The following is a 26496-nucleotide window of genomic DNA, read 5'->3' on the forward strand; positions in this document are numbered from 1 at the left end:
TTTGTCTAGTGTTTTAGTCAACATTTGGACAAAAAAAAGTTGTCATGAGGATAGGTATGTCATGACATAGACAGATTCACTGTCTTACAAAGCTCATAATAAGGATGTATCATGACTTAAGATTTTCTACAATTTGCTGCGGGTTGAGAACAAATAGAGGTCCTATACAACGTAATGCTCATCACCGTTTGAATAAAAAAAATGTAATGTTTATCAGACAACCTCAGCACTTTAATTATGTGAAGAAAATAATTTGTAGCTTTGTCCCGACTTAAGGTAATAGAATACTTGTGTTGAACTATTGATAGCTTTGTCTAGTCCAGGCGTGAACAATAGAACAGAAATTGGATCTTACTGTGAAAAACCTGCTACAACAATTATCATCTCTGGGTTACAACCACTAGGTGAGGGGACAAGAGATCGCTCACGGGCAGTTCTCCGGCGGCTCGCCACGGGCTGGCGGGTCAGGCGAGATGCGGAGGTAGAGCGTCACACCAGTTGGCCACCGACGACTGGTACAGGTCGAAGTTGCAGTTGTACTTGGCCGCCCTCGCGTGGTCCCGCGAGTAGAGCAGCGGCTTCTCGCTGCCCTCCCCGCCGGCCGAGTCGTGGAACGCGCTCATCGTTAGGGATGAAAATTTATTCCAGTTACCTGTTCCGGTAGATAAATACTTAAATAGGGTAGAGTATATATAGCATTTGATATCTATGGTATATTTATAATTAGAAGATACTATCCGACGGGTAGATGGGTACGAATATGGATAAGTTACCCATGCAGCCTGCGTCGCGTCGCCCTGCACAGCCCCGTCGGGTCACCCCGCGCTGACACGTTGTGTTGCCCTGCCCCTCCCAACCCCGCCTCGTCCGTCCCACAGCCTTGTCTCGCCGCTGCTGCATCACCCTCATTGCCCTGCCGCGGCCAGTGTCGCCACCTCGCGTTGCCACGTCGCCTCGCCCCGTAAATAAACGGGTATATCCACAGACGACGGGTTTGAGGCTGACCCTTCGCCAACAGACGTTCACAGGTATACCCGTTGACGAGTAAAAAATCAGCGAGTACAGGTATAGGTAACCACTACCTGTACCCGATTGACATCCCTACTCACCGTGTCCAGAACCACGGAGGCCACCTCCTCGGGCACGCCGTGGCATGTCACCAGGAAGCCAAGAAAAAAAATTTGGCCCAATATATCCGATTTACTGGTCTACCGGTCAACCCCAATAAAAAATAATAATATTTACCGAAATTTTATTTGAATATGTTTGAATTTTGTTCGATATATCTGATAAATTATATTTATTAGCAGCCTCAGGTAAATTTTATTTATCGATAAATAAAACCCTACCCGGAAGAGCCCCCACTCCGACGCGGCACGTCTGATGGCCGCCACCAGCGCCTCGTGGTCTGTCACCATGACGTTGATTGCCGGGATGGACGGCGGTGGCTGCGCCTCTTGTTCACCGGGATCGTTGGGATTTAGCTCGTCGGGGTTGGGGACGCGGAAGATGCGAGGGCCGTGCGTGGCGTCGGATGCGACGAGGACGCGCACCCCGGAGAAGGTCGCATCCAGCGCGCGGAGCTCGGCCAGGCGGTCGTACGCAGCGGCGGGAGGAGAGGAGAGGAGAGGAGAAGGACGACATGGTGGCGTGCGTCGCGGCGTGACGGGTGCGAGATGGTGAGAGCATTTTGCTGGCTTTCGTGGTTGTTTGATGTGGCATGCACCCAGCAACAGCAAGAGTAGAGAGAGTCGTGTTGCTAGGCTTGGAATGTGCATTCTTATCTGATCTGCTGCCGCAGGTGCGTCTGACTGAGCTGATGGACCCACGCCGCGTTTCTTCCCCAATGAGCTCAAGTGAGACCCTCACGAGTGTCGAAGTAATCTTGAATCCTGCTGGTTTTCTTCAGTGTTTAGCTCGTTTCTTCAGTTTCGTCAGTAGGTCAGATATTGTAGCATGTCAAGTTGTTTTCTTCCATCAGTTTGTCCACACCGATCGGTCTTTGATCGAGCGCTAGTTTAGACGAGTTAGTTAGACGGTTAGCTAAATGCACGGGACATGCTGGTGATGTGGGAGATGGCGCACATCGGATGCCTCGGCGTGCCGCGTCGATTTCAGCTTTAATGGCCACTTCTGAATTTTGTCCGACAATAAATACTTAAGATGGAAAATGTTGTAAACTGAGTTCAGCAATACAAAACTCTGTGTTCTTGTGTTGAATTCGTGCAATTGTAAGTCAATTTGATAGGCTAGAACCAACAATTGATATGAGAGCCTGAATATCCATAAATCGTGATGTCGCGTGCTTCTTCTCGATCGATATCCCTGTTGCCCTGTCCCAGGGTTCCCTACAATGGCACCGGAGGAAGCAGCCGCGACAACGACTCGGTGGTACACAAGGTGGTGCGGGAAGTTGGTGAATCGGTGAATTACCCAACGCTAACGAGAACAAATTATGGAGATTGGGCACTGCTAATGAAGGTAAAGCTGCAAGCTCACAATCTCTGGAATGCTGTCCAACTCGGTGGTGCAGAGTGACAGGAAGACAGATTGGCCATGGAGGCCATCCTGAGCGAAGTGGCACAGGAGATGATCTCCACTCTTACAAGCAAGGTGACCGCTAAGGACGCATGGGATTCAATCAAGACCAAACGTGTTGGTGGTGATCGGCTACGCAAGGCGAAAGCTTTGCAACTTCACAATGAATTTGAAGGAATCACCTTCCATGATGGTGACTCAGTTGACGATTTTGCCATAAGGCTGCAAGCCCTCGTCTTCAACTTGGCTACTAGGTGACCTGATTGAGGAAGGCAAGGTCGTGGAGAAATTCTTGCGTGTTGTGCCGTTCAGGTTTACTCAGATCTTCCTCTCAATTGAGACATTACTACATCTATCGACATTATCAATTGAAGATGTGACCGGGAGGCTTCGGGTGGTCAAGGAATGCCTCGATGTCACCGGGCAAGAGGGTACGGAAGTAAGCTCCTCCTCAAGGAAGTGTGGGTCGTCAGGATGAAGCATCGGCAGGCATAGGCTAGAACCAGCTCCGATCTACGTGGTAAGAATGGAGATCGTCAACGAAATCATCAGCCATTGAAGAAAAAGGCTCGTGGTGGGAATGATACCGGTGGTGGGTGCGATGTCTCGCGAGACAAATTTCGCAATTGTAGCAAAATTGGGCACTAAGCTAGGGATTGATGTAGTCCCAAGTGTGCCCAGGAGGCACATCTGGTGCAGGAGGAGGAGGACGAGCAACCTCTGTCGATGGCCATCGTCGGCGCATCCACTGTCTCTCTTTCATCCTCGATGGCCCAAGGTGCACCACTGAAGGTCGTGAAGGCCAAGGTGTTTGCCCAGCTTGACGAGGTGAAGCCCAAGCATGAAGAAGACCAGTGGCATCTTGACACTGGTGCCACCAACCACATGACCTAGATGAGGGAGGCATTTGCTGACCTCGACACTGGTATCATCGGGACGGTCAAGTTTGGCGATGGCTCGGTGGTGAGCATTGAAGGACGAGAAACCGTGTTATTCGCCTGCAAGAATGGAGATCACCATGCGCTCACTAACGTTTTCTTCATACCGAGGCTCACCACCAACATAGTGAGCGTCGGCCAACTTGACCAAGAAGGCTATCGGGTCCTGATCAACGCTGGCATGCTCAGGATCTGGGATCAGATGCGATGACTCTTCGCGAAGGTAAACAAATTGCCAAGTCGTTTATACACCCTCAAGCTGAAGTTGGCAGGGCCCATTTGCCTCTCGGTGCAGGTGAAGATCTGGCCTGGCGGTGGCATGCCCACTATGGCCATCTCGGCTTTGAGGGGTTGCAGAAGCTAGCCTGTGGAGGCATGGTGAATGATCTTCCACGGCTGATGAAGGTGGATATCCTATGCGACTGCTACGTTGCCACCAAGCTACGAAGAACTCCATTCCTTGGACATGCCAAGTATCGCGCTAGAGCCCAACTGGACTTGGTGCATGGCAACTTGTGTGGGCTGGTCACACTGGAGATACTGAGCCACAAGAAGTTCTTCCTACTTATCGATGACTACAGTCGCTACATGTGGGTTGTGTTCCTCTCCTCCAAGAGTGATGCACCGTCTACAATTATGAAGTTCCAAGCCGGCGTTGAGGTAGAATTCAGGCAGCGGTTGTGCATCCTTCGCACCAATTGCGGGGTGAGTTCACCTCCGTGGAGTTCGGGGAATACTACACAAATCAAGGTGTACAAAGGCATCTGACCGTGTCATATTCTCCACAACAAAATGGCATGGTCGAGAGGTGGAATCAAAACGTGGTTGCCATGGTGAGAAGCCTGCTCAAGGCAAAAGACCTCCCGAATTTCTTCTAGGGAGAAGTTGTTGTCACGACGATGCACATTTTCAATCGATCGCCCACAAAGAGCTTGACGGGGATGGCTCTGTTTGAAGCCTGGGACATGTGCAAAGCAGCAGTGGGCTAGTTCAAAGTCTTCATGCGCATCACTCATGTGAAGGTGACAAATCCAAATCCAAAGAAATTGGATGCTCGCAGCAGACCCATGGTGTTCGTCGGATAAGAGCCCGATGCAAAGGCGTACATGTGTTATGATCCCCGAGCTGAGCGGGTGGTCGTGTCGCGGGATATGATGTTTGATGAAGGCAGCCAACGGGACTGGGCGCGCTCTGCTAATGGCTCGCCACTGTCCATGGGCGGTATCTTCACTATGGAATCTATCCTCAGTGGCGGCGCGTCCGACAACAACTCGGTAGGACCGGCAGCACCACATTTTGAAGATTGTCACCCATCGGATTTTTTGAAGGGGATGAAAGGATTACTGATGTCATGCCCTCATCTCCTTCCTTGGTCACAAAGGAGCTTGATGCTGATCATGGTGATGCACCGTTGCAGCTAAAGAACATCAATGATGTGATCAGGTCGGCGACACCAAAGGGGTTTGCGCACCGTGATCTGTATACTGAGTATCTGCACTTCACCACTGCTGAGGAGCCAGAAAACTTTGATGAAGCTGTCCAGCTTGATTGTTGTCTCAAGGCTATGATCGATGAGCTGAAGTCCATTGAAGAAAACAACACCTAGGTGCTGACTGACCTGCCTCAGACTCGTCAACCCATAGGGCTCCAAAGGGCATTTAAAATGAAGCGTGATAAAGCTTGGAGGATTGCCAAGTACAAGGCTCAACTTGTTGCAAAAGGGTATGTTCAGAGGCAAGGTGTAGATTTAAATGAGGTATTTGCTCATGTAGCTTGTCTTGAATCTGTCATATTGCTGCTTGCTAATGCTGCACATCAAAATTGGCATGAGCACCACATGAATGTGAAGTCTGCATTTCTAAACGATTATCTGCAAGAGACAATCTATGTTGAGTAGCGACCAGGGTTCAATGACAGCTAGCATAAGGTGTACAAGCTCAACAAGGCGATGTATGGACTTAAACAAGTACCAAGAGCCTAGTATGAAAAACTTGATACAAGTTTGAAGTCTCTTAGATTTTCTAAAAGTTCATCAGAACATGGTATTTACACATAAGAAATCAGTTTAGACCGTTTGCTAGTTGGGATTTGTGTGGATGACCTTATAATCACAGGATCAGATCTTGTAGAGATTGGGAGATTCATGTCAGAAATGAGCAAGTTGTTCAATATGAGTGATTTGGGGCTACTCAGTTACTATCTAGAAATTAAGGTGCAACAAAGCTCAGGAGGGATCACCATCAACCAGGGTGCATATGCTATGAAGATTTTGGAAAGAGCAGGACTGAGTGAATGCAATCCTTGTCAGGTTCCAATGGAGGTAAGACTGAAATTAAGCAAGCACTCAGAGAAGTTGTTGCCTGACAGCAACCAGTACATAAGCCTTGTTGGAAGTCTGAGATACTTGGTGAATAGCAGACCAGACATATCATTCGTTGTGGGATATGTAAGTAGGTTCATGGAGAAGTCTGGAGAAGAGCATCTTGCTGATGTCAAACACATCTTGAGGTATGTGGCTGGCACAATGAACCTTAGATGTCATTTTGTTGGAAAAGGACTTGGTATGTCTCGGCTAGTGGGCTATAGCGATAGTGACCTCGCCAGAGACACCGATGATCACAAAAGCACCTTAGGAGTGCTTTCTTCCTTGGAGATAGTCCTGTCACATGGCAGTCTAAAAAGCAACGAGTGGTTGCACTGTGTTCATGTGAGGCTGAATATATGTCAGTCGCTTTAGCGGTTTGTCAAGGACTTTGGCTGAGAAGGCTACTGGGAGATTCCAGGGGAATTGAGCATGAAGCTGTGACACTGAGGCTGAATAACAAGGTTGTTATTGCACTCTCCAAGAACTTGGTGTCACATGATCATAGTAAGAATATTGCCACACGTTTCCATTTCATCAAGGACCGTGTCAAGGAAGGCAAGGCCAACATCGATTTTCCAATATCAAAAGATCAATTGGCTGATATCCTTACAAAAACCTCTTAGGTGATTGAAGTTTCTTGAGTTTTGGAGTAGAATTGGCAGGTTAACATAAAGGGACTCAGGCATTAGGGATGAAATGTCGAAGTAATCTTGAGTCATATCAGTTTTCTTCAGTGTTTTGCTCATTTCTTCAGTTTCATCAGTAGTTCAGATATTGTAGCACATTGGGTTATTTTCTTCTGTTAGTTTGTCCGTGCCGATCGGTCTGTGATCAAGCGCTAGTTTAGGTGAGTTAGTTATAGGGTTAGCTAAAGGCGCGCAACGTGCATGTGATGTGGGGGATGACGCACATCGGATGCCTGGGTGTGCTGCTTCGATTTCGGCCTCGGCAGCCACTTTTGAATTTCGTCCGACAATAAATATTGAAGATGGAAAATGTTGTGAACTAAGTTTAGCAGCGCAAAACTGTATGTTATTGTGTTGAAATTGTGCAATTATGAGCCCATTTGATAGGCTAGAACAAACTACGAGCATTGCCTTGTCGTCGCCCATGGCGTACTTCAAATGGGAGAGCGGTTCTATTACTTGTCGTGAACTAGGGTTCAAAATTTCACCTAGTATTTTGTTTCTCCCATAGGTGAAATCGCTGAAATTCACAAAGTTCGGGCAAAATTTTGGACAAAGTGACCCAAACAAAATTCAAAATTTTCTCCCGAAATCAGATCGAATTACCACAAAAATTCAGCCAAAAATTCGCCACTGCAACAATTGAGCCCCGATTTGTCAGCATAATTCGACAAAAGGTAAATAATTGTGATATACATCATAATCAATCTAACTAAACTTTCAAACAAACAATATCCAGAAAGATAGGAGGAACCACAAACATCTAGACTATTTGAAGCCTTGAACATATGCTATTGCATTCACTCACATGCAATAGAGCATTCCCCATGCATAAAACTCCAGTTAGCTACTATGGACCTATTTAGTAGAGCTTCTTGTGATCTAAATTTTTTAGAGAGAGTGATTCTTTGAGGGAAGTGATTATGTGCTTAAAAGTGATTTTTTAGTGATTCTGTGTAGAAAGTGAATCAACAGAAGCTATTTTTTTCAGCTCCCAGTATCTAGTTTATTTTAGAGAATCACTCTAAGAGCTAAAAACTAAAAACTACTGTTTAGCACAGCTCCTCCTGACTCTACTCTGAAAACTCTACTAAACAGTCCCTTTTCTACAATGCTATTCCCACATATTTCCTTGATCACTGATACAATTTAACATTCTAAATTACAAGAATAAAATAAAATTTCTGCAGTGAAATGTGGGCATGATGCTAGTTTCAGTGACGCAACTAGTTTCAGGATGCTGGTTTCCTGCATCTTTTGGTGCAGCAGAAAAAAATCATTCTTTTCATACCAGCGCAAGCAACGGAATGTGCAGTGATTCAGTAGGCATGCGATGAGTAGGGTTCACAAATGCGATGAATATTGGTCAAAATTCGCGAATGCAACCAATTCAAGCCGTATAGAATTCCTAAACCGAGTGAATTTCAAATTTTAAATTCAAAAAATTCAAAAACATTCTAAAAATACTAGAGACAATTCTAAGATCTTATGTGAATATTTTTTTCAAAAATAATGTTATTTGCATCATATTTCAGGGAGAGGAAGTTTAGAAAAAAAAAAGTGTGCTTTAAAAAGCGTGTAGCTCATTTCGTAGTGTTCACATTAAGGAAAATATTACAATGCAAACACATTTTTTTATTGGGTGTAACTTAAGAAGATCTATAAAATTCTATAAAATTAGTTTCACTTCATTTAGAGTTTATTACTTTCTCTATGATTTTTACAAAGTTCACAAGCATAAAGTGAACATGTCAAGAAAAAAACATTGTAATTAACTTTGTCATGTCTATCATTATTTTTCCTACATAAATAATTGTTTAAGTAACTAATAAAAGTGGTTTCACTAATTTTAGAGGTGTGATGGATTAGTTATGAATTAATCTAATTGCAATATATTTACACAATCATGTATGTTACAGTAACTATTTCATGAGTTCATGTATTTTTTAAAGACATAGGATCGTGCAATAAGATTAAAAAATCATTTTCATAATTTTTGGATTAGCAAAGATTAATATTATGCATTAACTAGGTTTAGTAAATACATTTTCTCACAAAAAATATTAAATTTTTTCATGAGTATAAATACTTTTATCATGTATATCATGTTACAAGGAAACCAACAAAATTTGTTTCACTTGATTTGAAGCTCAGATAAATTAGTTATTGATTTTACAAGGTTGAACTATTTTTTGGTTTTTTTTGTTGAACTTCATTGAAATTCGAGAAATGCTCTCGGTAAATCGGGAAAACCAAACAGTTATCGAAGAATTCGAGCGGTTTTCAACATTGATTGAAATGCGAAGATTGCGATCGCATATCGGTAGAATTCATTCGAATATCAAGGAAACTGGTCGTATTTCGAGCCGTCGATTTGAGCATTTTTTTGCCTCGATCAATCTGGTTTGACTGAGTGAATTTGCTCGAATTCTTTGAATTTTGGATGGCATTTCGCGCATTTTGTGAATTCGGCCAGTTCCGGTTTGGGTCCTTGATTGCATTTGTGAACCTAGTGATGAGTCGATGGCAATATCCACAACCAAAACAGAATTTGAATAAATCATAGCTAATTGTAAGTTCACACTTCAAAAGTGCATAAAACCATGTGTAAAAAAATGGCTGTTAATGGGCCCTGTTCAGACCACGTGTCAACAAACAATGAATTCTGGAACCTATCTTGGTTTTCTTATCCCTGCAAGTGGGATGAGATGTCTCAGTACATAACAAAATAACACCAACAACGCTTCTATCATGGAGCATGTGTTGACAGTACTGTAACTTGTAAGAAAAATATATCTGAAGAGCAAAGCCAAGAAAAAGTACTGAAGAAGTCACGGCTAACAAAAATACTTGTGGCCTATGGGGCACTCTTGCGGATATTATGATTCACTTAAGATAATGAAAATTGACACAACCAGAAGCATACATGAATCTTTCTTGATTCCTTGTTCGTGATCTATGTGAAGTTATCAGTATTCAGGTACACCATGCTGTCAATTTTGGATTGAAAATGTGATTCGATTAAGTTTACATACATGGAATGCTTCAACCAAACTTTGGCACCTAGTGTGACATAGTCTATTGCTGAATGCTGCTGAATAAATCATAAGTTTCAGTTTAATCTTTTACTTCTAGTTCTGAAGATAAAAGTTTGTACAAACTGTTCAGTTTTTAACCTATATTACCTTTACCTATCTCATTTTTAGACGACCGAAAATTCATTTTAGTCTCTACATCGTGGCACATAGCCAACCTTCTCTGTCTCAACTTGGCATGTATTGTTACTTTGGTAAAAATATTGAATGAATTGAATGTGACATATCAATCTGAAAACCTTTTAGACCCAAAAATAACATATATGAATCATTTGGCTTTAATATCATAAGCATACAAAAATACTTGTGGTCGGATGAGTACGGAGTACCTAGTTCTAGAAGAAAGTGATGACATTATGCCGCGTCGCGCCTTTAGCTTGGCGCTGCTCAAGCCTCTCGCTACGTGTATCCTAACCATCGTCGCCACACGTGATCCAGACGTTGCTACCGCTCAAGTGGGAACAGACGAGTGGAGTTTGGCCGCTTCGTGGGAAGCCAAGAGGATAAAGTAAGAGAAAAAAAATAAATTATTTGAAAATCAGCTATACATTTGATGAGTTAGGTAGGATTTGAAATAGGATTGTGATGATCTATCAATAGGGACCGGATCTATTTAAATTAGGTTAATTTTTTTAACTAGAATGGATCTATTTCGATTTGGACCGAAATTAACGAAATGAAATTTCACCGATTCTTTTTTCGCCTACCGTGAACTCCTTGCGTGCGATGGGCCCGCGCGCTGAAGGCCACATGGGAGCCGGTGAACAGCCGCCTCGCAGCTCCTCACCGACGTTGGCTCAATGTGCTATATGCTCTGCCGCTTCCCTCCCTCGGGCGGTCAGCCACGTCGTGTCCGAATGCGCACATCGGTGGTGATGCACAGAGGAGAGGATAGGAGGTGCACAGTGGAGGCAACGACCGCGTGTAATGAATGGGGGCGCCGAGCCCGATTCGGGAGGACTAACTATCTGCCCGTTAGACATATAACATTTTTGTAATTTGTAACTGAACTTTTAAAACCTTAATACCATTTTGATTGAAACTATAAAAATGATAGAGATGCTAACATACTTATTGCGTGATTGCAATTCGTAAAATTAAATTAAGTTGCAACATGCGTTTGCCGTGGAGTATTACTTTCAGTCTGATCCATTTCAACTTTTGGTCCTACAAAATGAAATGCCTTTGATCTATTTTTTTCCCAATATATATGAGGAAAGTTAATAATTTTCATAAAAAATGAGTAGAACATAATGAAGCAGTTGTATTGCAAAACCATAGATTTTATATGAGAGCCAAACATCAATCTCTTGGTGACGAAGCAGCTAAAATCTATAGTTTCATGATGCCTTGACACACCAAATCTGCAATTTGTGATACAACTTGTTAAATATAAAGTTTTGCTTAATTTTCGTAAAAATAGTGTTTGACATTGTGTCTTGATAGTTGTACTTGGAAGAGAGTAATTCTTATTCAAATTTTTAAATCCAAATTGTATTTATAGTATTAGACATGTTTGCTGACGAGTGGGCTCGATTAGCTAGAGAAAAACTCACTTAATTAGATAACCCCAGGTGCTCAGTGTAATGTCAGATCTATAGTTGGCAGGATTTTACTGCCATGGGTGCCGAGTGGGCCTATGTAACAATAGAAAAAGATATATTATCTCTCTCCCTCGGTCTGGAGCATTCTTTTACCCGTAAATAAAAATTTATTAGAGATCATAAACATAGGTTATCGGATATATTAGATAAAAATTTAACAAAATTTAAATTAAACTCAAATAAAATATAAGTAAACATGGTAATTTTTTTATCGGTTTCACTGGTAGACCCAGTAAACTGGATATATCATCTGTTCATGCTCCTATACCATTGAAAAATAATTTTATAAGATCTAATCTCATATATTTACGATTTAAACCTAATTTATATCGTGACATATGACAAAAATTACTATAAAACTTATGATAAAAATAAAAAATTATATATGATAAAATAAGGAAAGAAAAGAAAAAATTACCATATGTCACACTATAAATTAATGCTCAGATCCAAAATCAGTTCTCCTAGGATTATTTTCCTAAACGACCCGTGCAGTGGATTGCCGTCCCGAGCCACCTGATCTCCGCGGGAGCGAGCAAATCACGTGACTATCCCTTGATTAAGGTGTGATGGAGTTAATCCTTGATTTTTGTGGTTAAACCTAGGATTTAAGTGATTTGGGCATCATGGGACGGATGGAAGACGTGCGTGCAGGCGAGGTGCAGAGGAGGGACTAAGATCTCCTGACTTCACATCGTTGTTACTGACATGTGGTGTCGGGCTCAACTGTCAGTGATAATGTCACCGACATCTAGGAATCTCGATCCGTAGAGAAGAAGAGCAGTCAGATGATACGACAAACCATGGAATTGATTAGAATGTCCGAAGATGCAAATTAGTATGTGGTATACACTAAACAAGGGTTGATGCAGGGTTTGGCTTACCGACCGGAGCTCGGTTACCGAGCTCCGGCGGTAACCAAAAAGTCGTGGTTACCGTGGTAACCGGTCGAAAATTAAAAAAAAAATCGGACAAAATTCATTTGGCGAAATTTGAAATTTAGGGGAAAAATCGTGATTTTAGCCGTTCGGTAATCGGTCGGTTTGGACCGGTTACCAAGCGGTTTTTGCGATTTATCGAGCGGGTTTCTCGAATTTTCTGCATTATCGGTAACCGCTCGGTTTTCTCTATTTTCAGTAAAGTTCAACAAAAAACCTAAAAATTATCTAAATCTTGTAAAATCAATAACTAATTCATCTGAGCTTAAAAATCAAGTGAAACAAAATTTGTTGATTTCCTTGTAACATGATCTACATGATAAAAGTATTTATACTCATAAAAATGTTCAAAATTTTCTGTGAGAAATTGTATTTGTTAAACCAAGTTAAATGCATAGTTTACTCTTTGCTAATCCAAAAATTATGAAACTAATTTTGTTAGTCTTCTTACATGATTCTATATCTTTTAAAAATACATGAACTCATGAATTAGTTATTGTAACATTCAGGATTGTGTAAATGTGTTGCGACTAGATTAATTCATAACTGATCCATCACACCTCAAAAATTAGTGAAACCACTTTTATTAGTTTATTTATACTATTATTTACGTAGGAAAAATAATAGTAGACATGAAAACTAAATTACAGTGTTGTTTCTTAACATATTCACTTTATGTTTGTGAACTTTGTAAAAATCATAGAGAAATTAATAAAACTCTAAATAAAGTGAAATTAATTTTAAAGATCCTCTTAAGATACGTTTTACATAAAAAAAATTATGTGTTTGCATGTTAAACTTTTCCTTAACATGAGTTAATAACTGAGTCGCACGCTTCAATTTTTTTCATTTTTTTCAAACTTCCTCCCTATAGAATATAATGTAAATGATATTATTTTTGAAATTTTTTTCACAGAAGGTCTTAGAATTGTTTCTAGTTTGTTTTAAGATTTTTTTTTGAATTTTTTTTCAAATTTTTTAAATTCAAATTCAGTTACCGTTCGGTTTCTGAAACCGAACCGGACCGAGATGGTTGGTTATCACGATTTTTGCTCGGTTACTGTCGGTTTTTTAACCCTGGGTTGATGTAACTAAGAAAACAACTTGTGCTTTTTACTGAAGTAGATTAAGAATGGTTGATAAATCCAAGCTAAACATTTTTCGTAAGAAAAAAAACCCGTCTAAGAAGGGTCGACGAATCATGCTGGTTTTGCATACTCCTTCCATTTTTGTTTGCAGGACTGTTTTAGAATCTAGGAAAATTTTCGTTTTACAAGGCGTGCAGCAGCACCAAATAATGCATGTGCACGAGAACGCATGCAGCTGAGTGGAGCTTCTCTCACGCATGCAGCGGCATGGATTGCTCGTTTTCTTTGCCCACGGTAGGAAAATGAGGCTTGCATGGTCTTCTCTTCGTTTGTCTTCTCAGTTTAGCAGGCTTCTTAATCTAGGTGCTAAGATGCCCTATATCTTAAAATAGAGGGGTATTCATCTAGTAATATATTACAAGTATATCATTATGTTACAGATACACTGCTACACAAGTACACGTATTGATAGGCCAAGAGGACTTAGGTCAGGCATGGGAAATAGTAATTCACTTGCAAAGGAGTAGTAGATCCAGAATAGTATTGACATGGTGGATGCTGAAATAAAAAGTAAAAACCCGTTCCAATTCCCAGACACGGCCACGCATAGAGGCATGTCGTCCGACGCTGCTACTCCCATATGATAGTGTAGAGCATGGTACCATATATTATCTCATAAAATTTGAGCTGAAGCAGCAACTTCTATAAGAAGAAAGAAAAAAAGAGAAATTTCTTCATCAGTGAATAAGACATCTGTATAAATCACTGAATTTTCTCTCTTTTATTTCTCTCTGTACAATTATTGTTCGAACTCAGATTTTATGAAATGTGAGATAATAACATGCTCTACACTATTATATTTTTATCGGAATTTTTTACATTCCTGATATAGTGTTTTGGTTGATTATTAATACACAAATCAGTTCTGTTACACAACAAAATTTCTCCTCGTCCAGACCCAACTCGGCTCTGAGTACAGGCACATGGGAAGACTGACTCGACCAGACCAGCCACCCCACCATCCGGATCCCTCCCCCATTCCCTTCCTCGTCTCGCCTCCTCGGGTGCCTTCCTTCCTCGTCGCCAACGTCGTCGAGAGCGAGGGGGAGAGAGAGAGAGAGGAAGAGACAAGGCGAAGCAGAGCGATGGGCTTCATCTCGTTCGTCGGGCGGGTGCTCTTCGCCTCCCTCTTCCTCCTCTCCGCCTACCAAGAGTACGCCCACCCCCTTCCTCTGCTCCCTCTTCTTCTTCCTCCTCCTATGCCCTCAGATCCCGTATCGTTTCACCCGGTCCCTCCCTCTTCTTGCTCGAACCGATTGAGCCCCATTTCTTTTGCCGCCGATCTCTCCTCTTCTTCATTTCTCCCCGATCTGGTCGTACGGGTCCGGGTTTGGGCTCGTATGATCGAAAGATTTCTGCTGCTGTGGTGCGGGGAGGTGATGTGAGATCCGGGCGGTGCGTTCTTGGATCTTGCTGCGGGGGATCCGAGAGTACGGTACTTGGGTTTTGAACTAGCGGTGGTGAGTCGTGTGGGTAGAGGTAGTGAGGAAAGTGGATATGGATCGGATCGGATCGGACCAGATGCTGCGTGCATTTCAGGTGCACATAGGTGCGTTTAGACTCTAGATACATGTAGACTTCACTGGTGCGTTGATGGTTCGACGGAGCTGTTTTCAGTTCCCCTGATCCCATCTGGTTCTCACCCAATCCCTCTAATGTATGCTTGGCAATTGGCTAGGCTGCGCAATGTGCTAGCAGCATGCTATTGGCCAACTGTGCCTGAGCCTTCATCCCATTGTCACCTTCCATGTTATTCGACTAGTAACATTTTCACTTCAACTTGTCTAATAGAATAATCCCTTCACTTCGATTACGTGGTTATGCTCTTTGTTTGAGGCATTAAGCATCAACAACAACTGAACAAGGTTGGCTTAAACTTTTCATGCTAGTTTCATCTTTCTATCCTGGAGTTGGTATTATATGACACATTGGTTTTTCCTAAGATGAAGATGCACTCTAAAATATTGATGTATCTAGTATCCCTGTAAAAGTACCAGCCAACTTTGTCAAATCAAATATTTGCATTACTGAGTTCAAAAGCATGTTAACTACAAACTGAAATAGCTTTTGTGAAGTTAAAGAACATTTCCTCGATTACTAGTAGGTTGCTCATTTTCCCATATGTTTGCCCTCCAAAACATCATTAGCGTTGATAAAGTCAGGGCAGTCAGACCTTTCTCCAACTTCCCCTTAGGTATATGCAACAGTTCTTGATTATCAAGGCACACTTCCAATTTTGTTTTGATGATTACAGCCCTTGATTATTCGCGCATGCTATTGAGCCCCAATGTTATGCTCGGAATTCTGCAATGTTTTTATGCTCTCTGATCCCTAAGATACTTTTGGAAATTCTCTCTTTTGGTTGTTACAAAATTCTTGTTGTTCTTCTAATGTTTGATTTCTTCTGTTTAGAATCTTGAAATTTTTCCATCGTATATGCAGGTCCATTGAATTCGGAGCTGATGGTGGACCAGCAGCGAAGACCTTGAAGCCAAAATTCAATCTCTTTGTCAAGCAAGTGTCCAAGAATACAGGGTTGGTGTTGCCACATATTGATGTAGGAATCCTTTTTATTTGACTGTCCCACTCCACTTTCTTTTTTTAGAATCCATTTGACCTGGTTTTGATATTTACTTTGTTTATTTGCAGATGAAAACTGTCATTGCTGCTACCATGTTTCTTAAAGGCTTTGGTGGTCTTCTGTTTATCTTCAGCAGTTCATTTGGAGCATTCCTACTGGTGAGCAACTAAGTACTGTTACACTCTAGTACAGCATTTGAAAATATCTCAACTTTCTCATTTCTGTATAGCATGGAACCAGAGATAGATTTGTTTCCTTTTTTGCAAGGCTATAATGATCAGATTTGTTTTCGTTCTGATGGTAAAATGGTCATGTCACTGTGTTCCTTCATTCTTTGACTTGTACAGTTCCGTAATTGCTCTAGTAGTTTTCATTCTTTTATTGCAACACGAAATTTGAAGGTGCTTATCTGTGCAGCTTATATACTTGGCGTTTATAACCCCTATTGTGTACGATTTCTACAATTATGAAATGGAGACACCACAATTTGCCCAGCTATTTTTCAAGTTCTTACAGGTTGGTTAGCCTGCTACTGTGCTATCTCACTGATGAAAGCTTTAATGTCAACCATTCCATCAATTGCTGTTTTTGAGCGTTACAAGACCCATACTTATTATCTTTTACAGAACTTGGCACTTTTTGGTGCGCTGCTTTTCTTCCTGGGAATGAAGAACTCTATTCCAAGAAGGCGCTCCAAGGGGAGGACAACAAAGACCAAGACAAACTGAAGTCAGCAATTGTAGGAGGGGAAGCTATTAGCTCTTTGTGTTTGCATACTATACAGCAGTAGATGTCCCACTTTTACTCTTGGCGCGCCCATTGAACTTAGTATATAGGATATTTAAGTTCTTGCACAATTCTATTTTCGTGTTGTGTTTTTATGTCATGATCCATTTTGCTGCAAGAACTGCTTGTGTTAATGAAAGATCGAAAGATTCGTCATAATCTCTCTGTGTGCGTGTGAACGGTGTGAGGGAGGCGAGGGGACCCAAACATCGCAAAAAGGTAGAGTGGATTAGGGTTTGTTTTATCTATGGTTATGCTAGAGTGGGCTCGTTCGGGTTCAAGCCTGAGCGGATAGGTGTAATCTAGGCCTTTTTAGGATAATTTTTTTCTGATGAGCTTTTTTGAGAAGCAGCTATATGAAGAAGTTGGTTGTTTGGCAAACCTAGTTCTTCTGAGAGATTTGTTTGTTCTAAGTGTGCAATGACTAGTGTGTCCTTAAATATTATGATGGCTTGTCTAGTTTCTAATTAAGTGTAGATGTCGATGTTCTAATTATTTTTGACATTTTGGAATAGAATTTCCAATTGTTATGTAAGATTTACAATTGCTGTGTAAGATTTTCATTAGAATTTTTAAAGATTTTATAGAGCACAAACAAGGGACGACAAGAAATTTAGGATGTGCTTGGTTACTCATATGGTTATTGTCCGTATAGATGGCATATGCATTCTGAGTAGAGTTGTATTTGTTAAAAATAAAAGTGTTTGTTTAGTTGTATCTGTTTGAACAGGTTGAGCTGAGTTTCTATTTTGTTGACTAAATCTGAGATCGTATGAATGACTGCAAGAGTTAAGCTTATAATTGATTATTCATATCAAAATGATTTTGTGATACTGACAAGTGAGTCTACCTATATAAGTTATATGTATGCCGAGTCAGGCTATGAAGGAAAGCTTGAATCAAGTTTGCTTCTCCGTTTAGGCTGCGAGCATATATTTGCATTTGTCGGATTAGATTAAAACAGTGTGTACGGATTAACTAAACATGTTTTTTCTTAAAATTATATGCATCATCAAACCAGGTTGCTCTTATGCGGATAACCAATCAAACCTTTATATTCTTTTCTTTACACAAGATCGAAACAGATGAACACAACAATTAAGAGAAAACTTGGAGGTGTAGATCTGTATGAAACAAAATAATTGTGGATAAGGCTACCCGTGTTTGTTCAACGGTGTATGAAACAAAATAATTGTGGATAAGGCTACCCGTGTTTGTTCAACGGTGTCGCATGATTGCGGGATACATTCCTATATAGTTTCAATTTGAATGCAACCATTTCACGAGACCAGTTCAACTCAACAGTGATCATAAAAAGTTAGTACATTTCGTGGTTCAAAAACAGGCACAAATATCTTCCATCACGAAACCAATTTGAATATGCACACATCAACAAATGAACTAAACCACCACATCAGATTTTTCGCACAAAAAATAAAGGGTATGTCTAGCTCTCTGGCGACAAATTTTGCAACACAAAATCTATCAAATTTACAGCCAATGAAAAATTGACACATCATCAAAAGAAACAACCGACGAATAAAGCCAAAAAAACTAACAGATTTCAGAGTCAGCCCAACATTACCTTAACGGGTACGAAAACCCAATTAGTTTGATATTGCTGCCTGATATCGAATATCATTTGCAATGCAGCCCACACTCGCGCAAATCAAACACGTATAAGCCCCAAAACAGACACGCCCAAATCAACAAATGTCACAGCTGTCAACTTGCATCGGAAGAAAGAAACTAGAAAAAAACATTCAGCACCACAACATGTTCTTTCATCACAGAAACATAGACAGCAAGCACACACAACCAAGAAGAATTCAGGCAAAGAATAAATTGGGAGAGGAAAAATAAATAATCAAGGTAAAAAAAGACAATAAGCAGCAAAATAGAAATGAGAGTAAAAAACATCTAACATAAATAATATAATTATGAACCACAAGAACAAAATATGCAAAAAAAAATGATAATAATATGCAAAGGTAAAATATTTCTATAAGACCTCTCAAGCATAGATTTGAAATTAGACGCATATGTACTATATGTGGAACATTAATTGCAATTGACGTGGCCACAATTTATACAATCAGGTAAAAGAATAGGAGATCGAGAATTACCATGACCAAGTCCTTCATCATTTCCAACCTTTTTTAGCTGCATAGAAACAAAAAAAATCACAAATCAACCAATTGAGAATAAAACTAACAAAAAGAATAAAATGGATAATGATGAAAAATGATTAAAACACATACATTCAATTGATTCAAATCATTTAAGTCAACAATGTTCAACTTCCTTTTCAGATTCTTCACTTTCTGAAGAAATAGAATTAACAAAATATGAGGAAAGTAAAATAATACATGAATCATACAAATAAAAATGTAAAGTAGATTAAGCACACAAATTACCTCTCTTTTACATAGCTCAAAAATAGCATCATCTAGTTCAGTGTCATCCCCTAGTTTGTTTACCTGTAATCAATAAAAAAGTTAATAGTAGCAATAAAGCAAAGCTAAAGTATAACAACCTATCAAAAAATAAGAAGACATACATCAACCAAATCAGGAGGCTTGCTGCTAGCATCACATAACATGTCATTGTTTAGATCGAATGAAATGCAGTCAGGGTCCATCTACAAAAAGCAAAACATCACATAAAAATAGTAAACATAACACTAAATATATAATTAAAATCACATGGAAAATGGCTGATAATAAAAAATAATGAAAAAAAGAAAAAAAAACTCATACAAAAAGTGCCAATATATATTATCATTCATACCAAAAAGGTTCATACATGAAAACACTAGTACTTAAAAAAGAAAGGCAAATAGAGTTTACAAAACACCGCACAAAAACACTAGATGCCTCCAACTCAACATCTATGATGACCCTTTGTGACACTATCACTTCGTGGCTGCATCACTAAGTGTTGGGATCTTCGATGTCTTTGAAGATTCAGCATCAGCGTCTTGCTTGTGTTTCCCAGCAACAGCTATATCAGCAAAAGAACAATCACCATATAGCTTCTCGCTATCATCTGGATCAGATTTCATCCTTACTATCTCTTTCATGTGCCAGAACCACACAACATTGAAACCAAAACGGCTACCCTTATTAAGTAAGCGATGGCGTTTAAATTCAGACTTGCAGTTCACAAAAATATCTCCATCATGACGTACACCAATAGAAAAAAATCCTTCAGGAATAAAAGACAACAAGATGCGGTTCACAACATAAACCCGGTCGACAGTGGTGCCCTTCACAGCAGCAAAAAACATGCTCAACACGTCCAAAATCAACACAAAGCATTCTTGCAGTAGAAGCAGCCATAGGGACAATGCCATTCTCCCAGCACTTAATAGCAACAAACAAAATCATTACACTATTGTAAAACAAAAAATCCTATAAAAATATCATTAACAAAAAATGAATTAATAAAAATTTAGCATACTAGTAATATTAAGATCACCAAAAAAAATTTACACAGATCATCATTTTATTTTTCCAAAATTTAGAAACTCCTTTTTACATGACATCACATAAAACAAATACGATGCACGAAAACCACCTCCCAAGTTGCAAACTAAGTGTGTTAAAAAATTCATACAAGATATCCTCCGTATCAGGTTAAAGGTCACCGTGAGAAACTTATGAAACTATATACCATTACCGATGGAACCTAGAAAACATATAATCAGAATAGAGACTAATAAGCTAGGGTCAAACATGTAGGGGAAAAAAAGAGAAAAGAGTCCATGCTATAAAATCAATAACAAAGGTATGCAAAATAAGCCTACAGAACGATGCTTAATTTCAGCTAGCACAACATTGAACACACAGAAACAATAGGCTTGAGTTTCAACAAGTCAAATCAAAGGCTCTTTGAATATTGCATGCTAAACATATAAATGATTAGTAAAGTACATATGATTACTAAACGTTTTGGTTTAGTTATCTTCAAATGGAGTTAGTAGCTCTCCGAGCCGGAGAGGTGAGTACACACAAAACCTTTAAATCTGATTCTGACCCAATCCCTTTTTTCTTTAGATGGAATATATCTTAAGGGACATCACATTAACCATATTTAAACTAACTTGAACACAATAAAACACAACTAAGGACATCACACTACTCAATACACCCCTAAAAAACAAATATGTAATAATCACATGATAAAAAGCACCCCCTAGTAAAACATATAGCAAAATTAAAACCATTCAAGGATGACATCAAAAATAACTATAATGCATATCAACAAGACTCATGTACTTGATTTGATAAAAATCTAAATTTACATGTAATAGAAGCACAAAACTCACCCTTCAAAACAAAAGACCATAGAAAAAGAGACTCTCAATTCCTCTACAACGCTCCCTGCTTCAGCACGTCTAGACGGACTAAAAACACAAACAACCAAAAAATAATGATCCATTAAATCAATCAAAAATAACTAAAAAAATATCAAACCCAGACATTGAAACTCAAAACTAGCCACAGTAGAATATAAATCACAAGAGCAAAAGCAAAACCTTATTCCTTTTACAAATCTCTAACCTCCATCACAAATCAAACCCTAGTAGATATCAAAAATAGAGAAAAAAAAGGGTAGTTACATCAGTGATGTGATAGACAATATAACTATATCCAGTACCAAATCGGTGTAAATCACTCGAATCAACCCCTTGAACTCACCGGTGCTGAAGGGGTTCGGGTGCACGATGTGGTAGTGTAACATGTAGGCCCATAGATAAGTGGTAAGTGTTTCAGTGATTAATGATAAACATATCATTGTGACTAATATGTTTGTTTTAAAGGGAATTAATTTTTTAGTTTACAATGATTGAATGAGTTTTCTTGGTTTCTCATGGAATTACATTGGTTGATCAAAAGGATATTTGTGTCAAGACTAAGGATCTTCTAGTTCTAAGTGTCACAAGATGATGAAGGACACTTAGAGTAGACATAGATCTCTTTGTCTTTTTGACTGTACTATAAGTGGGAGCTAAGTGTTGTAGCTTGACCTAGTTGAGTCTAAACATAGTTGAATGTACACTTGCAAAAATCTAACACTAGGTAGCTCATAGAAGCCCATGGGTGAAAAATTTAGAAGTTAGAACTCAAAGTTGATTGAATTGGATGAGTTACAGAAAATTTGTTCTCACCGGACTGTTCGGTGTGAGAAGCTTTAAACTCATTGGACTATTCTCCCTCTCAGTGATGGGTTCAAATGACCTCACCGGATTGTCCGGTGATTGAAGTAATTCTGCACCGGAGTATTTAACAGAAGAGTTATTTTTCAGAGAAAATCCGAGTTGAACTGACCGGATTATCTGGTGATCAGAAGGACGCATACAACGGACTATTTAACAGAAGCATTGTTTTTCTGGAGAAAATCCAACATAAACTGACTGGATTATCCGATGACATAAAGGAAGTTATCTAATATGTTTATCTAAGTCATGAACAGGTCTTAGTCTAAATTGAGAAGACTTATGACGGTTGACGCCCCTCGAAAAGAAAAGAGAAGCAATGAGTAGTACTCAATAGGATTTAAATTTTTCTATCTTTGAAATTGAGTTTAGGGTAGCCGTTCTACTAAGAGGGTTGCATTTGATTACTTGTATAGTATCTCAATGCTCAAGATAACCTTTAGAACCAATAAGTTGAGAGACATACTCACCCACGGACACCGGAAAGTTAGACAGAAGTTTACTGTGTCCGGAGTCTCCGGTGTTCACCGGATACTCCGGTCCTCAGTATTTAGGCCGGAGTCTCCGAGACAGACTCCGCCAGAAGGGGCTCGATTCCGATTTTTCTTTTTTGCCCAGAGTCTCCAGTGTTCACCGGATACTCCGGTGTTGGTGAGTTTTTAGGTCGGAGTCTCCGAGGGAGATTCCACCAGAGGTCACTCGGTTAAGCATTTATTTTTGTTGAAAAAGACCGGAGTCTCCGGTGTTCACCGGATACTCCGGTAGGAGAAAATGTTTTTACCGGAGTCTCCGAGGGAGACTCCGACAAGTGTGGCTCGGTTAGTATTTAGTCTTTTATTAAAAAGATCGGAGTCTCCGGTGTTCACTGGATACTCCGGTACTTGGAGAAGCCAGAGATTACGGCAAGTCTCCGGACTTTGTCTGAGTGGTAGCCCTGTCAGGACCGGAGACTCCGGTGTTCACCGGAGACTCCGGCAACTTAACAAAACCGTAACGGCTAGTTCTGACACAGTTCTGTAACCGTTCTGATGTCGTTTTGGATTTTAGACCGGAGACTCCGGTGTTTCTCGGATACTCCGGTCAGGTGTGTCAGAACAGTAACGGTTAGTTTTTGAGAGTGAACTATATATACTTCCACACCCCAAACATTAATAGCTTGCTGTTGCTGCTGAGCTCCACACTCATAAAGCCTTCCAAGAGCATTCAAAGTCCCTCCAAACATCTCTAGTACTTAGTTTTACGCAAATTTAGTGAGATTGTGTTTGGAGTGAAGTCAAGACACTTGAGCATTGAATTCTTCATCAAGCATTTGCTGTGATCATTTCTCTTAGAGCCTTGTGCTCCTAGACGGCAAGGCGTCGCCCGTAGAGCACCCAATCTTTGTGGAGTGCCACGGGAAGTTTGTAATCGACATCAATTTGAGTAAGAAAATTTTAGCTTGATCTTTGTGGTCGCTAGAAGAGGATAGGGTTGGAAAAGATTCGGCTCTTTGTGAGCTCCTCAATGGAGACGTAGGTACTTCTTTGTGAGGTGGTCGAACTCCGGGATAATCCCTTGTGTCCTCATTTGTGCAATTTATTTAAATTGTGTAGCTTTGAGATTTTTCATATAATTAGTCTTAGTGATCATCTTGCTATTATCTATTGTTGTTTAAGCTTTGTGCTATCGAGTAGATTTAGTATCATCTTTAGATTCTAGCTGTTCTCGTTAATTCTTAGTTGTTCTCGAGATCCTGTATAAACCAGAGACTCCGGATTAGACCGGATACTTCGGACAAACTGGAGTATCCGACCTTCACCGGAGTATCCGACCTTCACCGGAGTATCCGATATCTGTTTAATCGCTGATTAATTTTAATTTTCAGAAAAGCCTATTCACCTTCTCTAGACACTTTTAAGTACATTCAATTGGTATCAGAGCCTAACCTCCTACAAGGCTTCACCGCTTAGAGGAAATCATTATGTCGACATCCGGAAGCCCGAGGGGTTTAAAAGATGATCCGTCGAAGAATGATGATGGTAATGGTAAGGAAAACAGAAGTGAAGTTTCTTTCAATTATGATCGTTTAAATTCTTTATGCTTTCATGTTTGTTCTTATCATTCTAACTTGCTAGGTCATCTAGTTGCTTTTATTCATTCTAGACTAAGGTTTGCTCTTTGTTCTAGAATACGGTAGTTGGTTTAAGTTTTTATTAGTGCCCTATTCATCCCCTCTAGGACAATTAGATCCTTTCAGGTAGGAAGTGCGTCGCCTCTTTGCTTCACAAATCAAACCCTAGAAGATAGGAAAAATCGAAACAAACGGTGGTAGAATCAGTGAATGATAGACAAATGGGCAGATTGAGTACAAAAATAATATAAACCACTCGAATCAAACTTTGGATTCACCGGTTCTGAAAGAGGTTTGGGTGCACGATATGGTAGGAAGTGTGTCACCTCTTTGATTCGCAAATCAAACCCTAGAAGATAGCAAAAATCAAAACAAACGGTAGTAGAATCAGTGAAATGACAGACAAATGGGTATATCGAGTACAAAATCGGAGTAAACCACTCGAATTAAACCTTGGATTCACTGCTGTTGAAGGGGGTTCAGGTGCATGCCGTGGTAAGAAGAGTGTGTCGCCTATGTGCTTTGCAAATCAAAACCTAGAAAAAATTGAACAAAAAAAAAACACCAGTTACATCAATGAAACATCATAGCAAATGACTAGATCGAGTTCCAAATTGGTGCGAAACACTCTTATCAGACCTCAAACTCATTGGTGCTGACGAGAATCAGGCGCACGACATGATAGAAACTGCGTCGCCTCTATCGCAAGGGGAGAGAACGAAGAACAGCTGCGAGAGGGAAAGTGTGTGAGAGAGACAGACCATTTGGTTCCTGTCCTCATTCATAAGAGAGAGATAGTGGGGAGAGAGAGGGTGCGAAAACCGATGAGTCAAATTCAAAACAGTACAATGCCGACATGAGTTAGCGGGTAGCTGGCGCATCTAAGGGTCACAAAAATCCAATTAAAATAATCAACTCAACACACAACTGAAAGCACATCTAAGGGTCACACATTAGACAGATTTAGGGGCAAAAATATATGTCGATAGATAAATAGCACTAACAAAAAATAAAAAATTGAGTCACATACAGGAAATTCGAATTTGTACACTAAGAAATTAAAACAAAATTCCCCAGCACCGCTAAAGTCCTGTTCCTAGATTTGGCCCCCCTCCTTCCCCACCATGAGCAGACATCGAGTGGGTCGGTTCTCCCGACAAGGCAAGGTTGTTGGACCTCTCACACATGGTGCATGCAGCGAGCTATGAGGGATAGGGTTGTCAATGAGCTGGGTTTTCCCTGTCAGGCTCGGGCTCGACAAAAGATAGAGTCAAGCTCGAGTGAGCCTACAATGATGGTAGAGCTTGGGGATGCGCTCAAGATCAGCTTGAGTTCGGCTCATCTAAGCTCGGCAATGGAAGAAACCTTGAGAAATAAGAGTTATGCTAATGGAAATAGAACAAATATTATGCCAAGTTTTAGTAGGATTGAGGATGATTTCTCCCTTCTATTCCTTGTAATGTCTCTTTGGGCCTTGGGCCTTGGCGATACATAAGGAAAGTTAACATTATATAGACTTGGTAGGATAGCAAAATTATATGAAAATCGCAATACTCATTTACTCGAGCTATTCGAGCTTGAGATCCTGAGGCTGGTGAGCCAGCTTGGCTTGTTTTGAGATTGAGCATAGAACGAGTCGAACTCCAGTAGTTCGCGAGTTTTGAGTTTTTTTTAACAGCCCTAGTGAGGGACGTCGAGGAGGTGACCCTGTTCCTACGAGTTTAGTGCTTTCGCCACCGGTCATCTGTGTATAGTGGCGCTGGATCTACTATGCTGGCTCATGGGTCTATGTCGGCGGGTCATTGCACATATTCACTGCTTGACGGGATTTCATCTGCGGTACCTACACGTTCGTGATCTTTGTAGCTGTATCGAAAAAAAAACTTATGCTGCTTGGATGATGAGGAGGGCGACGGGGTGGGAGGTAACGCCGGGACGAGAACATTGGTGATGAAGAGGAGGTCGGCGGTGGTGGCTCCGGCGCCATAACCCTAGAAATCTCCATTTGTGTGAGAGGAATGAGTATAGGTCGTGGGTGCGGGGTGCAGGAGTACAAGGCTAGGAGGTAGGGGAGAGGCTATTTATATAGTGGCAATTGATGGTTAATTTTCATCAACTTGAGGGGTAGTCTCATAACCGCAAATTGCAGTCGGTGGCTTTTTCTACAAGTGAGTTACCGACCGCTTCTGTATATCAGTAAAAACGGTGCCTTTCGTAAAAGTACGTTTGAGAGAAATTGTGTAGAACCTGTTCAATAATAGAACACCATACCAACAAGCAAGTACTGTGTCCCAAGAGAGAGGGTACACAAAAATTAAGTGAATCCAAGTGGCATAGAACTATCTATTGAGATTATCACGTGAAATTCTCATGAATTGAACACGTTTCAAGCAAATACCGAGGAGAGGCCATTTAACTCAAAAATTGAAATTTCTTTGTTTCATCCGCTTTTCAGCGTAGATGCTAGATCGCCGATCAGACGGCCA

At 40.5% G+C, this 26496-nt stretch overlaps 1 protein-coding gene and 1 long non-coding RNA gene across 2 annotated transcripts; one reads left to right on the forward strand and one right to left on the reverse strand.

Annotated features, from left to right (window-relative positions):
* Positions 1–326: 326 nt before the first annotated feature.
* On the reverse strand, positions 327–839 carry LOC133923432 (uncharacterized). The gene is made up of 2 exons (XR_009910620.1): positions 774–839; positions 327–652 (listed from the first exon to the last, which is right to left on the reverse strand). It is a non-coding gene; the product is annotated as an uncharacterized LOC133923432 (long non-coding RNA).
* A 13402-nt stretch (positions 840–14241) lies between these two features.
* Positions 14242–16838, forward strand: LOC133923948 (uncharacterized). Its single transcript, XM_062369265.1, has 5 exons — positions 14242–14465; positions 15755–15869; positions 15962–16051; positions 16311–16409; positions 16520–16838. Exons 1-5 carry the CDS (start codon positions 14398–14400, stop codon positions 16619–16621), a joined length of 474 nt encoding a protein of 157 aa, XP_062225249.1. The 5' UTR covers positions 14242–14397; the 3' UTR covers positions 16622–16838.
* Positions 16839–26496: the final 9658 nt, after the last annotated feature.

The sequence above is a fragment of the Phragmites australis genome, chromosome 7, assembly GCF_958298935.1.
Source record: "Phragmites australis chromosome 7, lpPhrAust1.1, whole genome shotgun sequence".
In the NCBI taxonomy this organism is placed as follows: Eukaryota; Viridiplantae; Streptophyta; class Magnoliopsida; order Poales; family Poaceae; genus Phragmites; species Phragmites australis.

Excerpts from the sequence above, each read along its gene's own strand:
- LOC133923948 (XM_062369265.1), top strand. The coding sequence starts at position 14,398 with ATGGGCTTCATCTCGTTCGTCGGGCGGGTGCTCTTCGCCTCCCTCTTC. Across the intron at positions 15,870-15,961 it reads TGGTGTTGCCACATATTGAT|ATGAAAACTGTCATTGCTGC; the intron begins GTAGGAATCCTT and ends GTTTATTTGCAG. Across the intron at positions 16,410-16,519 it reads TATTTTTCAAGTTCTTACAG|AACTTGGCACTTTTTGGTGC; the intron begins GTTGGTTAGCCT and ends TATCTTTTACAG.